This window comes from Bos grunniens, chromosome 22, assembly GCF_055505025.1.
Source record: "Bos grunniens cultivar Pamir isolate PY7600 chromosome 22, Bosgru_T2T1.0, whole genome shotgun sequence".
Lineage (NCBI taxonomy): Eukaryota > Metazoa > Chordata > Mammalia > Artiodactyla > Bovidae > Bos > Bos grunniens.
In genome coordinates, this window is record NC_141186.1 from 48,422,727 (window position 1) to 48,441,935 (window position 19,209).

Here is a 19,209-nt window from a genome sequence, read left to right on the forward strand (position 1 = left end):
TTCTGTTGTATCACTTTGTGAAATGCCAGACCCTCAAGTGGTCACTTTGTGGTCTGTGATCACCTTCCAGCTTTAAGAGTATGACTTCAGTCATAAAAATACACACATTCCACACGTTTTATTTTGTAATTGAATTGCCTCAGTGGATTTTCCTGGCCAAGAGAAGCTCTCTGCCAAGAACCCTGCCCCGTTCATGAGCCTCTTTCTGTACTGTGTTCACAGCAAGGGGTGATTTTATACCCTCATCGTGCTGGTTTGGGAAGTACCATGAGATAAAGAGGGGCACAGGGGAATGCCACCTCCTGGGAACCATGTCTGCAGAAGCCCAGGTTGCCCCATTGTCGTTCAGCCTTGAACCCTGCTTTCTCTTCCCCTGGCAGTCAGGAGCCTCTTACTGCCCCTTACATGCCTCTCACTCTCCTTCACTCAGGCTGTGCCTGGCTTGGACCACACATCTCTCTTAAATTGTGTGGTTTAATTTCAAAATGGTTGTACTTTTTACTACTCGGTTTCTAAGTAGAGCTATAGCTGCTCTGTGGAAATTATTTCCCTTCCAATTCTTGTGGTTTGACTTTTAGTGCCACCTCATATGTCTTCCTGTGACATGAAACGCCCTGTATAGAATCCTAGCTCTCTTCCTGCACCCGGTGAGTCCTTGGAGCATCAGCTGGGCAAGGCTCCAAGGAGGGTGGGGAAAGGGGGTGCCTAGTCCGTGTCTTCTAGGTGCTGACTCAGAAAGCTGTGTGCGAAACCACATGACAGCATTACATGAGCAGTGACGAGGCTGCCTGTGTGAACAGGCAGAATCCCCTCACCCCTGCCGCCTTCCAGTTGTGTGGCACCAAAAGCATGAGACTTTAAAGCGTGACCACTGTGCCCTGGTCCTCTCAGGGGAGGGTGTGAGCTGAAGCGCAGAGCAGGTGGGCAGAGAGGCGGGCAGGTGGGAGTCTTGCCAGCCCCACTTGAGCATGCCTGGGAGCCCATGTGCCCTCATGAGTGCCCCCTGCAGCCATGCTGGGGCTGCCTTCCAGTGACCACACTGTCAAAGCAAAAAGTTTCATAATACACAGTGCAGGCAGGGCTGTGGGGAAATGGGCACTTGTATGAGTTGCTGTAGCCTCTCTGGAGGGCAGTATGACAGAGTCAGTTGTACATAAGCTTTGACGCAACAAGTTCACCCCTAGGAGTGAACCCACACAGGCAGAGACAGCGCATGGCTTGGACATTCGCTGCAGTGGTACTTGTAGAATAGACTCAGAGATGACACAGCCACGCCAGGGGATACCACATCACTTCTAATCTAAGAGATGGAGCCACGTGTACAGTAGGTGAAGCTCCAGGGTGCTTTTCAATGAGCGCAGTGAGGATCTGACTCTATGAAGTCTGAGACCATCTGTCTCTCTCTTTAAAGAGACATCTGTCCATCTTCTACTCAACCTAGCACGTCTTTGGAAGAACCCACAGGACCCAGGTGACAGGGGTTGGCCCTGAGAAGGGAAATGGAGTGGGATTTCAGATGGAAGGGAGTGTTTTGAAATCTCAATTTTTTTTAAGAAGTAAGGGGAATTCCACTCTTTCACTGCCAAGGCCCCAGGTTCAATCCCTGATTGGGGAACTAAGATCCAGCAAGCCATGCAGCATGGCCAAAAAAAGAAAGAGAAAAAGTTTAAAAATTGCTTTGTTAGTTTTCTAGGAATGCCGTAACAAATAATCACAAACTTCTTGGCTTAACATAACAGAAACTTATTGTCTCACAGTCCTAGAAGCCCAAAGTCCAGAATCAGTGTGTTGGCAGGACCACAACCCCCTCTAGGGGAGAATCCTCGCCTCTTCCACTTGTGGTGGCTTCCGAAGTTTCCGGGCTCCTGTCTTCACAAGACCATCTTCTCCTCTGTCATAAGAGTACTTGTAATCAGATTTAGGGCCCCCTGCATAATCCAGGATTATCTCTTCTCAAGATCTTTAACTTAATTATGGTTGCAAAGACCCTTTTTCCAAGTAAGGTCACATTCACAGATATTGAGGATCAACCTGGATCATAGCAGCCCCCCTTCAACTTTTTCCTTTTACGTAAAGTCACATGACTGGTAGCAGCGACAGGACTCACAGCCCATCTCTCTGGCTCTTGGCCCCTACTGCTTTTCTGGAGATGGGGCCCCATGCCTGTCTTCAGGATATGTGTGCTTAAAGGCAAGACAGCCTGCTTGGGAGCCCGTGAGGGCTCTGTGTCCTGATGGCCCCTTGTCTGTCAGCGCTCTCCACATCCTCACTCTCTTCTTTGTCGCACGAAGGTCTCTGTTAGGTGCTGCTCTGTCAACCTTGGGTTCCAACTCCAGTGTCACTTCTTATCAGGGGCTTGACCTACCCTTCAGGTTTGCCTGCTTCCCCTCCACTAGCCCTCCAGCCTCAGGGGATATTGGTGGATATGCTGGAAAGGATGAATTGCATGCTGCTTTGGCCTCTTGCTCCCTCTGAGTTTTCTCCATCCTGCAGGAGCACTAGGAATTGAGAAAAGATGGATTGTCCCAGGGCTGTCCCTGAGAAACTCTGTGGAGCTTCTGAGGGGGCAGCTGCCAGACCCCTGTGGGAGGCAGGTCTGTGTCCATGAGACTGGTTACCTTTCTCACCGTCCATCAGGGACTCAGAGGCAGTTCTTTGTCTCTTCCCTGTAGAGAAATGTGTCTCCCCAGTTTTCCATTTCTCACCACCCCCAAACCAAAACCAGAAGTGTAGTGGAACCATGTAAGTTCCCAGCTCTGGAGTCATCCTGGACTGTTTTCTTCCTCTCATGCCACCCCCACCCCCCACCCTGTCGGCTCAGTGTTGAAGATAAACAGCCAGGAGCCCACCGCCTCTCGTCCTCTCCTGCTACCAGCAGGCCATGCCACCACTGCCTCATCCTGGGTTCTCATAATGGTCTTTGCCTGCTCTCCCTGCTCAGCACAGCACAGCAGGGGCTGAGCCTGTTGAACTGTGGGCCACAGCCGTGCTGCCCTGCTCCTGCCCACTGGTCACTGTGGGCAGAGGGGAGCCTTCACCCTGGGAGACCTGACCTCGTGTCCTGTACTTCCTGCAGTCCCTGGCCTCAGCCCTCTGCCTGATCGCTCTTTTGCAGACACGGGTGATTCTCAGAGAGCGATGCTCACCTGCTGGGCCTCCTCAGCCGCACCTGCACACCCGCTTCAGAGGCCCTTTGCCTCTTTCCTGCTCTCTATTGTTGCTATCTGACATGCTGTATGTTTACTCCTCTATCCCCACTAGACTGTAAGGAAGATGGAAATTTTTATTTATTTCATCTCCTGCCAAACGGGCCCTCTCACATGGCAGGCCCCTCAATAAAACAGGGATGGGTGAACGGGTTCTTCTGTTCTTGTCCAAATTAGATCTGCAGTAGCTTTCTTAATGTTTCTTCATTTACTTAAATATATCAGAGTCTAAAATACATGTATTTTAGACTCTGATATATTCTAGGGAAATGGGGTGGAGAGGGAGAGAGAGAAAGCAGGAGAATCTGAATGCACGGTACGTCCCGCCGAGGGCGCTCCTGGGTGAGACTGTTCCTAGGCATGGATGGCCTGCGTATACTCTTCCTCTCCCTTTATTGTCACAGAACCTAGCTATGAGTCGCATCACTTTTCCCCATTTTGCTGCATTAATACAAGTCTGTGATAGGGTTGTCTTTTTTTTTTTTTTTTAATGAAAGCAGTATGAACATGGAAGAGTGTTAAGCCATTCAGAATGATATAAAAAGTCTACTCCCTGATCCATAATTCCTTTCATCAAAGGGAGCCCTTGTTAACAGTCACTTAACATTAACCCTAGGGGAAAAAAGCAACCCATGTGTTATATCAGCATAAATGTATATTTTTAAAACATGGATCTAAACAGAATCATGGTAGGCATACTCTTCTGTTATTTGTTAATATAATTTGTTATTCTTTCCATATTAATCCATGTAGACATACCTTGTTTCTAGCAACTGCCTGGTTTTGTGTCGTACTGTGATGTATATACTCGACCCCTTATTGACGGTGTTGGCTTCTTCCTGGGTTTTTGTTACGGCAGTATTTCAGTGAAGACCTATGCATCTTGGCACATGCTGCAGTAAGACTTGTACAGCACGTACCTGGCCAAGCACTGCAGGTTAAGGGACTGTGGGCATCAACAGTTTTGGTAGTTAATGCCAGATTGCCATCTGAATGCAGGCACTGGTTCATTCTTCTAGAGTGTGTTTTCCTCCCAACTTTTTATTTCAGAAAATGTTAGACTCATGGAAAACGTCTAACGATTTCATGAGTACCGAAGTGTCCTTCCTCTAGGTTTACCAGTTACTGTGTTGCCCTATGTGTTGGTGTTCTAAGACTGCCAGAACAAACTACCACAGAATGGGCGCATTAAACAACAAACATTTTTTCTTCACAGTTCTGGAGGGTGAAAGTTCAGGCCAAGATGTTGGCCAGCTTCGTTTCTCCTGAGGCCTCTCTCCTTGGCTTGAAGGTGGCCGTCTTCTCACCGTGTCCTCTCACGGTCACCTGTCAGTCTGTGCGTGTCCATATCTCCTTTCCTTCTAAGGATACCAGACATGGTGGATTAGGGCCCACCCATGTGACCTCGTCTTACCTTTATTATCTCTTTTAAGGTCCCATCTGCAAATAGTCACATTCTGGGGTTCTGGAGGTTAGGACTTCTTCACAAGAATTGGGCATGTGAGAGGAGGAATACAGTTTGGCCCATAACATGGTATTTGCTTCTCTTTATTTTTTTTTTTTTCTCTTTATTTTTTATATATCATATTAATAGAATTACAAATACTTACTATAGAATCATCACTTACATTTGTTTTATTTATCATATATAATTATAATGTAGGGCTTCCACATTATAAATTATACCATTTATAATGTATCTATTATATATAATTAATATATATAACATAATTTCCCCCTAAACCACTTGAAGGTAAATTGCACCCATTCTGGTACTTCAGCATATGTCTCCCAAGAATGAGGGTGTTCTCTTTTGTTGTTTTAACATCCCTTATTTTATGCTATTAGGGACCGATTCCCCTGAGGAGCCAAGCAAATGAGCAGGAGGTACCCCAGCCCTGCCTGTGGGCCTTCCCTCTAGACAGCTTGTCCTGGCCCAGCTCCGTCCACCTCTCTTTCCTGAGCCCCCAGCCCTTCAGTGAGCCGGGAGGTTGCTCACAGAACCTCTGGGCCTCCCTCAAACTCCAGATTTTGTGGCCTTGTTGATGTTTTAGATCTGAGATGTGTCAGTGGGGTGACAGAGCTCCTCACAATTTCACTTGCTTTTTGGTCTATCAAAATGTCTTTAAAAACACCAGAAGTTTCTTTTATGTGGATAGGTAATCCTTGCTTTACAGACTGGGGGCTGGCTGTATTTATTTAGAGAAGTAGGGCTTATTGATTCGGCACCGGTTTCTCCCTCGCTGCCTCCTTCCTCTTCGTGCATCCTCATTGCAGTTTGGGACTCTGCCAGAAGTCGATTCTTGCCTGCTACCATCGTGTCTATTTCTTCCTCAGTACTTTGTATAGGAAAACCCCACACACATGGCACTTGCATTGTTTGTTTTAGTAGAGTCATTGTGGAAATAGTCTGCCTGAGGCTTCAGCGGAGGACAGGACACTTAGAACATTTTTGCTTCCGTCTGTATAAGCGGTTGTGTTTGCAGACCCGCCTGAGGTCAAGATGTCAGTCTGGGGAGCCCTTTGTCATCCATCGTGGTCAGGCTGTTGGTGAATGAGCACACCACCCCCACTGTCCTGGGCTGGGAGGGCCCCTGCCTATTGCCTGGGACTTTGCTTTGTCCATCCTGCCCTCGGAAACCCACCATCTACACCATTCAGAGGTGGTTTTCCACCTCTGTGTCTTTCTGTGTCTATGCCTCTGTTTAGCTCTCTCCCTTAGGTTTTCCTTTCCTCAGAACTCATTCCAAGCTCCATGGCCTGGCACTGAGGACCCTCCCCTCTCTAGCTCCTGCTCAGCCTGTCTTCCTGGTTACCTGCTGTATTAAAGTGTTAATCACTCAGTCGTGACTCCTTTTGATCCCACGGACTATAGTCTGTCAGGCTTCTCTGTCCGTGGAATTCTCCAGGCAAGAATACTGGAGTAGGTTGCCATTCCCTTCTCCACTGGATATTCCTGACCCAGGGTTCGAACCCATGTCTGCTGCATTGCAGGCAGATTCTTTACCATCTGAGCCACCAGGGAAGCCTGAGCAAGTACCCTGACTCAGTGGTGTGAACACTGAGTGTGCTGAGGATCCCCAGCTTATTAAATGCACTTTGCTTCCTTATCACTGTGGCAAGCTACTGATTATCTGCTCTTTTTTTTTCCTTTAGTCAAACGCTTCAGAGAACCAAAGCATGAAAGACGACCATGGAGGATATGGTGGGTATTTAAATATTAACTCATTCCTAGAATACTTTTGACTATTTTGAGTTTTTTTGAGGGAGGGGGCGTGGAATGTGACCAGTTATACGTAGCATAAAGTGTTGAAATCCATTAGTCCGGTTTATCGTCATGAGTTGTGTATAATATGATAGTACTTTTGTTTCTCCAGGTAAGTGTTGAGCCCACGATAGGGTTAGTGACAGCCAGATGGTGGTGCTTCTGTCATCACTCTGCTGTCCAGTTTTAGGAAATGGAAGATGACACAGATGTGTCCGTCCACACTGCAGGCTTTGTTAGTTACTTCTTCCTGTCGACGGACTATGTTAAATCCTTGAATTCTCTATGTGTAAGCAAAAAAGTAATCTAAACGTGGAGATGAGTCAAATGTACAGTGTACATACTCCTCGCATCAAAACTATAGTCTTTCTTAGTCCTAGGATGACTTTGTGGCAGCAGTTTTTCCTTCTAAATATGCTGGTGAGATACTCAGACATAGCCTCCAAAGACAAAACTCCAAAAAAACTAAATTCCTCACAAGGCAACAGGCAGCTCCTCAGGACAACATGATGCCCTCAAGAAGCTGTCGTTCTTGCACCTATCCTAACCATAGCAACTTTCCCTCCGAAGGAAACTTGTGAGAAATCTCTATGGTGAAGGCCCTTTAATAACATTTTAGCCGTACTCTTGATTGATCTTCAATACATTGTTTCTGAATGTTGATAATCTTCTCTCAAGTCTTGAGTATTTATCTTGGGCAGGGGGCCTGGGGGAACCTGGAGCTGAGTTTTCCACATGGTCCCCTTTGGCAGCTCCTACTTTACCATGATTTTAGGAAATGGTTTTCAAGCCTCAGTAGCAGGGTTGGTCTGGATAATCTCTAAGGTCCATTCCAGCCTTGAGTCCCATGCCCATCATCCCATCAGTGGCCTGCCCAGTTCTGAAGGCCCAGCCTGGAAGGCCAAGAGAAGCGGCCGCAATCCAGAGGTCCCTCAGCCATGGACTGCAAGTGGTCTCCAAGTGCTCATGGTTGAAGAGAGACTGAGGGCCCATGTTGTCTCCACCATGCTCCTGCCATGTGTCCCAGAGACTACAGAACTTGTTTTTTCTTTTCTAAAACTCCTCTCCTCTAGCCCGGGATTGGCAAGTTATAGCCCACAGCCTCAACCTGGCCACTGTCTGTCTCCACAAGTAAAATGTCAGTGGGGTGCTAGTGACCCTGGCTGCCCTTGCGCTGCAGCAGCAGAGTGCGTAGTCATGCAGAGTACGATGACTCTCACAGCCTAAAATATCTATCCTCAGACCCTTCACAGGAACACATGTCCACCTGGGTCCCACCCATTGTTTAAGCTGCAGCATCTGAAGGTGGCTCAGGGTTCTGGCAGCAGTGCGGATTCATCCAAGTCTTGTTAAGCTCACATGTCATTGAGTTTGTGCATGAAATCAGTTGGGGGCTCTTTAAAGTAGAAGCACCTTGGACCTCATCCAAAGCTGTGATCGAGCATTTTGTTTTGAAGTAACAAAAATGAAAAGATAGAGACACATATTTTAAATGTGTTTTGTGTGTTTAAATCTGTTATCAGTCAGCGGCCTTTCAGGGCTGCACTGATACTGGTGGTTTTGAAAGACAGCTGAAAGGCCAAGCCCTAGTTAGTACTAGCGCCCCCAGAGGAGGGGACTAGTCATTGGAAGGAAGGTTGGGGTCTCCCCAGCAGCTTTGTTTGTCTTATTTCAGACTTAACGTTTCCCGCAAATTGGATATTACCCTCATGTCAGAGTGATAACAAGTGCTGATTCTGTTTTGTACAGGTTTTTAGACACTTCCAAACAAGCCATAGGAATGCTGTTCATCCATTTTGCAAATGTATACCTAGCAGATCTCAACGAAGAGGACCCTTGTTCACTGTAAGTGGACTGTATTTGAGTATGAACATCGCCTGGCCCTCCATGCCTTTCCGTCTGCTGCCGGTCATGTTCCCTCTGGCTTGGGGAGAGGGCAACTCTCCTTCATCCCCTGTTCCCCTCTGAGAGATCGTTGTGTGCATGCTGGGTGTTAGGGTTTTGCCCAGTGATGGTGGCTCTGTGCACTGGCTTTCTGCTTATCAACCTAAGTTCTGTCCCTTGGCCTTCTAGTGCCCTCATGTCTCCCAATTTCCAAGCAGCCCTTGCACAGCAGCTTGGAAGGAGTGACTGTGCTGAGACATGACACACAGGGGCTTCTCTGTCATGTCAGCCACTCGGGGTCAGAGCCATTGTTGACCACCATTGACCTCACTGACCTGAAGACCATGAGTGGTTCTGCCTCGTCAGTGCAGTCAATGTGCCTTCCACACAACCCCCAGAGTCGTCTGCCTGAAGCCCCAGTTGGGCCACGTCACCTGACCTCTTTGCTAACAACACTCAAACAGTGCTATGGAATGGAAAAGGTCACTCCCCTGCCTTATCCTGGCTCCATCTGCTGCCTTTCTTGCTCAGACTTGGTGCTCCAGCCATGCTGGTCTGCTCCTGGTGGTCCTCAAGCCCACCAGCTGTCTCCTTCCTCTGTGCCTTTGCTTGCACTGCCCTCTGCCTGGAATGCCCCCCAGCCCTGCCCTGCCGTGCTTCTGAGGAAGAGCAGGCTGGAGGGCTGGTGAGTCCCTTGCCAAAAGATTTAGCATATATTTAAGACCATCTTGACTAGAAGATTCCTTTAAGCTTCTCTTGTTTGGTGACAGTATGCAATTCTGAGATTTAGTCCAAGTCCAGGCTCAGAAGGAAGTTGTAAAGTCTTCCCTCCCCAGGGTTTTTCCTGAAGACCTGTATAGGTTCTCATCTGTTTGGGTGTAGTCCCAAAGCAGGGGACTGGAAGGGGGATCATCTGTAGGGGAGTTAGTTAGGAAAAGGCCTGGTCCTTCCAGTCCCCGAGCCCAGCAGCAAGCTTGTGTCATCCTCTGGTAAACCATCTTGGTTGGCTGAGATACACTGAGAGCCAGCTGCTCACCCTGGAGGCCTTGGGGTGAGGAACCCTATCTCCTGGTCCCACTGTGGTCATTGTGGGTCGTTGACAAACTGAATCACAGCCAGGATGGAGAAGGGGATGTTAGCTGCTGACAAATCTCAGGTGCTCAGCCAGAGGAGGAGAGGCCCAAAATGGAGTTAGGTGTTGTGGAAAGAGCCCTTGGCTGGGAAGCCACACTGTCGAAAGGTAGCTCAACTTCTCTGTTTCTTCATCCAGATCCCCAGGATCAGTGCGAAGGTTTCATGAGGTGATGGGTACAGGCACCATTGTAAGCCACTGGGGCACTTATCAATCAGAGGATATTGTCGTTAGAGCTTAGGAAAGATGTGGAGCTCCAGCAGTTGCTCGAGGAGCTGTCGGGGAGAGACTGGGCAGGCAGAGCAGGAGAGCACGCACCTGGCCTGTGGAAGAGTGAGTGCCAGAGTGGGATCTGTTCCAGCCCTGCCATTCTTGCTTTGCCCTGTGACTCTTCATAGATGGGGGAAGAGTTGGGCTGGACCTCGGCCATCTTGGGTTTTTGCATATCTACAAGGGAAACCAGTCAGTTCAGGGAGAGGAGAACTTAAAAACAAAGGAGGACGAGGCTCCCGATGGCAACAAGGGTTCCCTGTGCTGGGGGTACTGTTCTGGGTGGGAGTTTGGTCCTTGTGATATCTCAGGGGCTAGGATTCTAACAGACATCTGTGTAACACCTACTATGTGGCAGACCCTGTTCACCTATATTGACTCATTGGATCCTCATAACAGCCCTGCAATATGGATATTTTGATTATCCTCAGTTTACAGTTAGAGAATTGAAGCAGAGAGATTTTTATAACTTAATCGAGTTCACACAGCTCAAGGGTGATGGAGTGGGAATTTGAACCCAGCCAGTCTGGTCTGAGGTCCACAGGATACCCTGTTGGCTGCCAGTCTCGCCTGTGTTGAGGGGATGGTCTAGAGCTTCCTGTCTGTGTTCCCAAGGTCTGGTACACAGTAGGCTGGAATCAGTGTTGGTGAGGGAATGAATGAAATAATACATACATCTGTGTCAAGTACTCTTAATATTTTCAGGATGGGTCCCAGATGTCAGAACCGCTTGAAACCAGTGTGGTCTAAGCATGAGGGCAGCGTTAGCCTAGGGCCAGAGCTCAGTGTGACCTTGGACAAACTGCTTGGGAAGCAGTCAATATGCCGTCTCTAGTCTCTGGTCTGAGAGTGACCCCTTGTGATTTTAAAGAGGAAAGGCAGGCAGGAGGAAAAGGCCGTTGTCCCCTCCCTCTGGTTTTCCCGCCGCCCCAGGGCACTGGTTCCAATGTGCTCCCTTGGGTTTCAGAGTACTGCACGTGTTATTGAGGCCAGGCCTTGGGGCAGGGGCGTGGGGCTGCCTAAGTATCTCAAGCCTCTCAACTTGGAAATGCCGCAGTTAGTCTGTAGTATCTGCAGCTTCTCTGGGGGTTTCCAAGCTATGTGGCATCCAGGAGGGCACCTGACGCCATGACTGCTTGTCTCCTGCTCTGTCTAGAGAGCTGGGGCCTGTGTTCGGGGCCCTCAGGGGAGGGCTAGTGGGCAAGGGGCCAAGTGAGGGAAGAGGTGTGTGTCGGACAGATAGAAGCAGAGCCCACAAGAACAAGAGGTCAGGGTGGGCGTGGTCTTCTGACCTCCTCTGCTTCCTGCATCATCTTGCCCTTCCCGTAGGTGTTCGCTAGGGCTTGCCTCCGTGGCAGGCCCTGAAGCACAGGGATGAGCGAGGGCACATGGCCTTGACCTTTCTGGTCTGAGAAACCCTAGAGGCCATTTCCTACCCTGCTCTGTGCAGCAGCTCTGTCTCAGGGCCTTGGGAGGGCTGGGCCTTCACTGAGTGAGCAGTCATGGAACAAACTATTTTTATCAATTAAGTTCTATTTTCCTACCAGCCTCGTGGCTGCTCCCAGTCACTCTCTCCCAGTCTCTGTTTGGCAGGAATACTTGAGATCTTTTGAGTCTCTTATCACTCTCCCACCTTCCTTGAGCAGGGCACTGTCCTAGGGTGGGAGGCCTTCCTGTGCTCCCTGAAGTGACCCCTACAGCCTCCCCCGCATGGAGGCTCCCCCTCCCAGAGCAGGGCCAGACAAGCCCGGGTCCCCAGCCTTGACCTTGACCCAGGAAGCACATGAGGCCTGGCTCCCTGGTGGCTGCTCCCCAGGTGGTGCTTCCTGATGGTGCGCCGTGTCCTCTCCTCACAGGTACCTCATCAACTTCCTCCTGGATGCCACCGTGGGCATGCTCCTCATCTATGTGGGTGTGCGCGCCGTCAGCGTCCTGGTGGAATGGCAGCAGTGGGAGTCCCTGCGTTTTGGCGAATACGGTAATGTAGCACGGACACCGGACGGGGGTGTAGAGGGGTCGTCCTGGAGGGGCTCTGCTCCTTACCCTGTACAGCCCTCCAGGCCGCTGGGTTGGAGAAGTTTCAGGAGCGGTGGCTGTGTCCACTGTGTGGTGGAAAGGCTGGTTCTGGAGCCTGAGCTCCATCCTCCTATGTGAGGCAGGTGGGTGGGTGCCTGCTTCACTGCCAAGTCCCCAGCCTTGCTGGCAGGAGCCATAGGGTTCACCCTCAAGACAGGGAGGGGGGCAGGGCCTTCCTCCAGCAGAGGGCACCAGCAGCCCTACCTGTGGGGCTGTAAGGCCACCTTCCTCCGCCATGCTTCCCACCGGCCTGCCTTGCTGGAGAGACAGGGGTGGCTCTCAGTTTGGGAGCTGCTCTTTTTTCTGCTACATGTCCAGACTTGTCCTGTCACTGGGCCATCCCACTACTGGAGCTCACAAGGTCAGGACTGGAGTGTCTATCCCCCACCCCAGGGCCAATTCACCTTGCCATCACCTGACCGTGGGCTGGCCCCCGACCTGGCATCCCGCAGGTACAGTCACCAGGGACAGTAGGGGCATCCTCCCTCACAGAGACAGCCTAGAACAGGTGGCCTGTGGATACTGGCACAGTGTTGACCCACTCCATCTTGTCAGACCGTGGGGATACAGTGTTGGTAGGAAGCTGCCCTCATGCTGGCTCCAAGTGCACATGGGGTACCTTTTACTTACTACCCCCAGAGAAAGAGCTGGATGTGGCCTCAGGGGCTGCTGGTAAGAGGGGCTTCTTTGATCCTTGCCCCGCTCTGGGGATCCACCTCTCTCCCACCTTCACAGGGGGCCCTGCTGTCTGTGGCCAGGAGCTCCCATTCATGGGCACGGCATCAGTGGAGCCTTTGTCATGAGGGGCACATGGGCCAAGATGGGGAGGACCCACAAGAGACTGGCATTTAAAGGGAGAGCCAGTTCGTGGAGCTGGCCGTGAGTGCCTGGGGTATTTCTAGAAATCTTAAGTAATTGTTTGTCTCCATTGACGGGAGGTGAGCTCAGGGGAGGGCTTTTCTTAGCCTTGTTACTTGACGCCTGATGAGTCACTGACTTAAGATAGTGTCCGACACACAGTGGGTGCCCCTGTGGCTCGGGGTCTTCCCTGTGGAGAAGCTCCAAGTCATTGATTCCTTAGAATGGAGGACAGAAGTGGACCACGCGCACATGGACCAAAGTGGCATCATCCTCATTTATAGGATGGGCACCCACAGGGGTTGAGTGACGCTCACCCAGGCAGTGCACGGCTTGGAGGGCCTCTTGGCTGCTACACGGGGATACCCGATCTTCCCACCAGCTCCAGGAACAGTGCTCTGCTGATCGTCTCTGCTGTTAAGATCCCTCCTGGAAGCCAGGACTCTCAAGTCAGCTGTAGCTGAACGGCGCTAGGGAGAGCTGCTCATACCCAGTCATGCTGCTCAGTGGCCTGGGAGTGGACACCAGGCCAGGTCCCGACACGGGGGCCATTATGGTTGCACCTGTTCCCAGTGTGTTCTGTTTGCATCCCTAAGAGAGATGGAAAGAAGGTGGCAGTGGTTGTTTGAGCCTCTTGTTTCTGTGCCACCTTCCTCTACCCACATGCCCAACCCCTGCCCTTGGGTCATCCCACCCCCTGCGCCTTTGGGAACCGGAGTCCTCAAGCCAGGGTGTTTCCAGGTGAAGCTGCCATTTATCGAGGAGCATCTGGGTCCTCCCTGCCCAGGCAGAGGAAGGATAGTGGCTATTCTCAGTTACCTGGTTCCTGTTGTTATTGTTTTCTTTTGCTGCTGTAACAAATTACTGCAAAATTATTGGCTTCAGTTCAGTTCAGTCACTCAGTCGTGTCCGACTCTTTGCGACCCCATGAATCACAGCACGCCAGGCCTCCCTGTCCATCACCAACTCCTGGAGTTCACTTAGACTGACGTCCATCGAGTCAGTGATGCCATCCAGCCATCTCATCCTCTGTCGTCCCCTTCTCCTCCTGCCCCCAATCCCTCCCAGCATCAGAGTCTTTTCCAATGAGTCAAGTCTTCGCATGAGGTGGCCAAAGTACTGGAGTTTCAGCTTTAGCATGTTTTCTTTTGCTGCTGTAACAAATTACTACAAAATTATTGGCATAAAACAGCACAAATGTATTATTTTACAGTCTGTAGTGGAGAAGTCTGACAAAGGGTCTCATGGACTAAAGCCAGATTGTCAGCAGGACTAGTTCCTTCTGGAGTCTGTACAAGGAGAACCCATTTCCTGGCCTTATCCAGATTCTGGACAGTGACTGTATTTCTTAGCTTGTAGCCCCTTCATTCATTTTCAGGGCCAGTAACCACAGGTTGAGTGCTTCCAAGTGGCACAGTGGTAAAGAATCCTCCTGCAATGCAGGAGACCTGAGTTCGATAACTGGATCAGGAAGATCCCCTGGAGTAGGAAATGGTAACCCACTCCAGTATTCTTACCTGGAAAATCCCATGGACAGAGGACACTGGCTGGCTAGAGTCCATGGGGTCACAAAGAGTTGGACACGACTGAGCAACTGATCATACATACACACAACTGCTGGTTGAGTTCTTCTCATATTATATCTCTCTGGCCTTTCACACCTTCTCCACTCTTAAGTGCCCTTGTGATTACTGGGCCACCTGGATAGGCCAGGATGCTCTCCCCATCTTAGGTTAGCCACTGTTATTGCACTTGCAGCCTCAACTCCCCTCTGCACAGTAGTTGCATAGTCTCAGGTTCTGGGGGTTAGGGTGTGGACATTATTCTCCCTACTGTACCTGTTAACTGGCCTGTCCACTTGAGGCAGTAGTTCCAAGTAGGGCTCAGAGCTCTCTTCTTAGGCTAGTGAAGGAGAGGGGCTTGTTTTCTGGGTATTCCTGTGGTCCCTAGAAAAGAAGGTGAACTTACTAAGAAAAACATGGGATGTGGGGAATAGACCACGCAGCCCTGAGGGATAAGGCAAGGTACAGGGAGAGGTGGTGTCCGCAGTCTGAAGACTAGGCTGCTCTTCCCTAGACAGAATTCCTGGAAGCGGTCTGTGTCTCTCAGGCACCTGTTGCTTGGGCTTTGCTACCACCCTCTGTCCCAGTCCTCCCTCTGGAAGCCTCTCTACATACAGATGAGTTCCATCCTTTTGGTCCCGTTCCCATGATTTATCCTGAGGAAATAATCTAGCAAAAACACCCAAGTACCTGAGGGTGTCCAGTGTGGTAATAAAAAGCAGGGCACACGAGAATGCCTGGCTTGTCTGTCCTTGAAAGATGAGGCTGTGGGGAATGCCAGAAAGACTCTCAGATAAAACAAATCAGAAAAACCAGCGCGTGTGCTGGTGGTTATGTGGCTATGTGCTGGATGCTCAGGGGACATGGTCTGTGACAATGGGGTCACATGTGACTTTTCTTTTTTTGCTTTAAAACTTTCTTATTCAAGCATCTACATTGAAGAAAAAAAAGGCAGCTGCAGCTAAGGGGGGTGACTCTGAAACTCAGCAGTGAAATTCAGGGTGTAGTGTGAGGACAACAGGAGGAAAAGCATTTTCTTCTTCTGTTGCCATTAAGACTTAGAGCAAATGGGGTGAGCATGATGCAAGCAGATTTTTGTTTGATATTAAATTTGTTGCCACTTGTCTTGTTGACTTTTAAACACACTAGTCTCACTTCATTCGTCTGTCCTACCAGTGCTCTGTCTGACCGTCCCCCATTTCATTGAACAGTTTTTAGCCAAGTATTTTGAGCTGCTGTTTTTGAGAACTTTCCTCAATAACGTCAGATAGTTTACCGAAAGGATTACAAAACTCCAGTAAAAATCTAGGAGAGATTGCGCTTCTGAAATGGCTTTTTGGCTCAGATGTGTCTTACCCAGAAGTGAGAGTAAATAGGACACCGCAGGAGACGCACTGAGGTCTTTCTGCATGTTTTCTGTGCACTTCTCCCGAGATTTTCCAGAAAAGGGAATGACCTGGGGTTGTATCCATTATGGCTATGGAAGGCTTCCCCTGGGGCTCCACCAAGCACAGCGGGTTGGCCTGGGGACTGCTGGCACCCACCCCCAGACAGGGATTTCTGCGGACACTGTGGAAACAGAAGCCAGAGATCCCTCGGGGGGCCTGGATCAGGGCCTTTGTCTCCCCTGAAGTTACTGTCCAGCCCCCTCCTGGCCACCGTGATCAAGCAGCTCCAGCAGGGCTTCCCGAGTGGCTGGGGCACACCCCCCTCCCCGCCTCCCGCCTCGGGTCTTCTGCGCTGAAGGTGTGTGGCTCCCCAGGGACCCATCTCATGGGTTCTCCCTGTCACTGAAGATGGAGGATGTTCACTGGAGGGGTCCTCCACCCTTCATCAAGTCCCTTTTGAATCATTCTGGAGGCGCTTGAGGGGCCAAGTGTCCCCCAGTATGGACTGCTGGCCTCTTCCGTTTCTCAAGCACAGTGACTGACGGGATCACAGACAGACGTTTGTCACAGCCTCCTTACCTGGGGGGCTTCTCTCTTTGTTTCCTTGTCCCCAGTCCAAGGTGTTTTGGGGTGCCCCTAGACAGAATCTGAATACCCCCCAGAGTCAGGTTTCTTACTTGCAGGGCTAAGGGCAGCAGGAAAATGAGGGGGAGTGGGGAATGGCGGCGGAAGTGGGATAGGGGTGAGAGGCAAACAAAGAGGTTGTTTACTGCCTTCCTGATTCAGAAACCATAGCCCGTTCATGGATGGGGAGAGGATGGATAGCACCACAGCCGCTGGAAACATCAACAGTGGATAATAATAGCAGTCTTGCTTAACACAGCTTCTGCTGCCAGTAGACAAAAAGAGCCAGCTTTTCTCAGCCCCAGCAATGGACACTTACTAACTTTAGTGCCTTGTAATTATATCTTAGAGTCTCTGAAAGAAAGGCCACTTTGGTATCTCCAAATTAGGAATTCTCTGATTTTTGTTTGTTTAAGACAAGCTGATTCTTGGTGCTCTGGAGGGCTCATTTAGGAGCTCGTGGGTTGGAGGCGGGGATCAGGGCTCATGGGAGCTGTGGGTGATTGGGGTGGAGGCGACTCAGTGACCAAGCCCTCTCTCCCTGCAGGAGACCCTCTGCAGTGTGGAGCCTGGGTTGGACAATGTGCCCTTTACATCGTGATCATGATTTTTGAAAAATCTGTCGTTTTCATCGTCCTCCTAATACTTCAGTGGAAGAAGGTTTGCCTCTTGTTCCCTTCTTTACCAACTCCTTGAGATGTCAAGGAAGACAGTATTCCCCCCTTCCCCAATCCCCACCCTAGCCCTGTTGGGAAACCAAATTGGTTTTCTTTTTAACTACATGAAGGTACCTGGATTTGGTCTGATGGGGCAGCTCCTGGCCACGTATCAAGAGCAGTAACTTGTCACTTTTTCATATAGCATCCTTCTACCTCCCTTATACACATCTGCTCTAGATTAAGCCTTGGACATATGTAAAGCCCATGAAGATACAGTCCCTGCCCTGCAGTTGCCTACGTCATCAGGTAACTGTTAAGTGTTGTCAGCAGATGTTCTCTGCATCTGCAGGTGCCTCCTCATTCACCTCTCTTGGCCAGTGGTTTAATCAAGCCTTTTGGTGGCAAAGGCAGTGGTTGGTCATATGTTCCTGTGGTTCCTAACACTGCCCTCTGGCCCCAGGGCTGTGCAGATAAGACTCCACTGCCCACAGGAAACCAGCCAAAGTAGCTCAGATCTTTGGTTTTATTTGTGGCCGAGTTTTATTTTTTAAAAAAATAAACTAAGGCTTTTGGGAGCTGTTGTTGAGGAGGTGGTTGGGGTGCAGGATTTCCATTAGAAAGTGGTCGGCGCCTCATTGCTAGTATCTGTGATGACTGTCCACCAGCCTCACTCTTTCCAACTTGCTGAAGCCCACACTCTACCCTGTGCCAGCTTTGTAAAGTGCTTCAGCCTCCAGTCCCCCTACACTTCTCACTTCCACAGCAAGGGAAAGCTACTCAAGGATTACCTGCTCCTAGTGGGCTCCAAAGGGGTCCCTTGTTGGCAGTCAAGTCTGGGGACTGTGTGGCCCTGGGTGTGAGGTGCGGTTCTCATCAGGGCTCTGAGGGAAGTGTCTTAGCAAAGCCTCCTCTCAGGGCCTCATGGGCCATTTCCCTACCGCTCCCCACCCTCCCGGAAACTATCTTTGTGGTCTTCCCCCAACCTCACTAAGTCTGCTTCTCTTTACAGGTGGCCCTGTTGAATCCCATTGAAAACCCAGACTTGAAGCTGGCCATCGTCATGCTGATCGTCCCCTTCTTTGTCAATGTCAGTGCCTTATTGCATTTCATAACCTCTGTTTGCTCCATGCCTTCCCGTGTTCCTTTCAAAATTCTGACAGAGAAAACACCTTCTCTGTTTGCCAAGTTGTTTGCCAACTCTCATCCCCACCCCAGACCTAGAAACATCCGAATTACTTCCTCAACATGCAGATCCTGCTCCGGGGCCTCTGTGCAAAGTGGAGGGTCCTGGGATCTTTGTCATGCCCTCCCTACCAGGAAACTGCCACATATGTAACAGTGACTTCTAGATTAAGACCGTTAGGAATGAAGACTGTCAGGAATTTTCCTGACCTCAGGGCTCCTAGAGAAACTTCCTGACCGCAGGGCTCCTAGAGAAACTTCCTGACTGCAGGGCTCCTAGAAAAACTCACAAGCACACTGGCTAGAAATTAGGAAATAAGAAAAGAAATGGCAAAGGAACCTGGAGCTGACAGATGTGGTAGGTGTGCCGACCAGCGACTCCGCTCAGGGGAGGAGCCCCTACCAGGAGTCCAGAGACCTTGGCTTAGGCCCTGCTCTGCCGAGTGCATCAGTCATCAGCAAGAACCCCTTGCAGCAAAACTCTTAGAGGGCGCAGGGATTGGAAGTCTCTTCCTTGACTTCTGAGAGGGAGCAAGGGCCTGCATGATATCTTCCTCTCCCCAGTTCTTAATGCTGTGATCTGAAACGGGTCTGAGGAGGATGGGTGTGGGAGCTGCTTGCCTTTGCTTTCATAAGTGTGTTATCCCAAAGTGACCTGCATTTTTCTTCCCATAGGCTCTGATGTTTTGGGTAGTGGACAATTTCCTCATGAGAAAGGGAAGGACGAAAGCTAAGCTAGAAGAAAGAGGAGCCAACCAGGACTCAAGGAACGGGAGCAAGGTCCGCTACCGAAGGGCCGCGTCCCATGAGGAGTCAGAGTCTGAGGTAGGGCTAAGCCCTCGTGCCACTGACCCAGGAAGGGTCTGCTCTCTTCGAATGTGGCCGTCTCTTGAATGCTGAGTCACAGCCCCACCAGTGGGAGGGAGAGGAAGCTGACAGCTCCCGTCCAGCTGGGACCCATTCCTGCTGTCCCCTGGTCCTTCCTCAGGCTGGGAGCTGAAGCGTCTGGTGAAGGGTGGCCCTTTTCCAGCAGCCCCTCCATCGGTGGAGCAAGACAGGAAAGGGAGGAGAGGCACTGTTCCAGGGAAGCTGGCAAGGACTAG

The 19,209-nt window shown here is 50.3% G+C and overlaps 1 protein-coding gene across 4 annotated transcripts in view; it reads left to right on the forward strand.

Annotated features, from left to right (window-relative positions):
• The window catches only part of STIMATE (STIM activating enhancer), a 52,321-nt gene that overhangs the window by 29,565 nt on the left and 3,547 nt on the right, over nucleotides 1–19,209 (forward strand). For all 4 annotated transcript variants that reach the window (XM_086367681.1, XM_086367682.1, XM_086367679.1 and 1 more), the window contains exons 2-7: nucleotides 6,363–6,411; nucleotides 8,221–8,316; nucleotides 11,614–11,735; nucleotides 16,813–16,925; nucleotides 17,934–18,011; nucleotides 18,782–18,931. In XM_086367681.1, coding sequence (XP_086223807.1) covers nucleotides 8,252–8,316; nucleotides 11,614–11,735; nucleotides 16,813–16,925; nucleotides 17,934–18,011; nucleotides 18,782–18,931 — 528 coding nt within the window. In that variant the 5' untranslated portion in view covers nucleotides 6,363–6,411; nucleotides 8,221–8,251. The remainder of the gene's footprint in view (nucleotides 1–6,362; nucleotides 6,412–8,220; nucleotides 8,317–11,613; nucleotides 11,736–16,812; nucleotides 16,926–17,933; nucleotides 18,012–18,781; nucleotides 18,932–19,209) is intronic.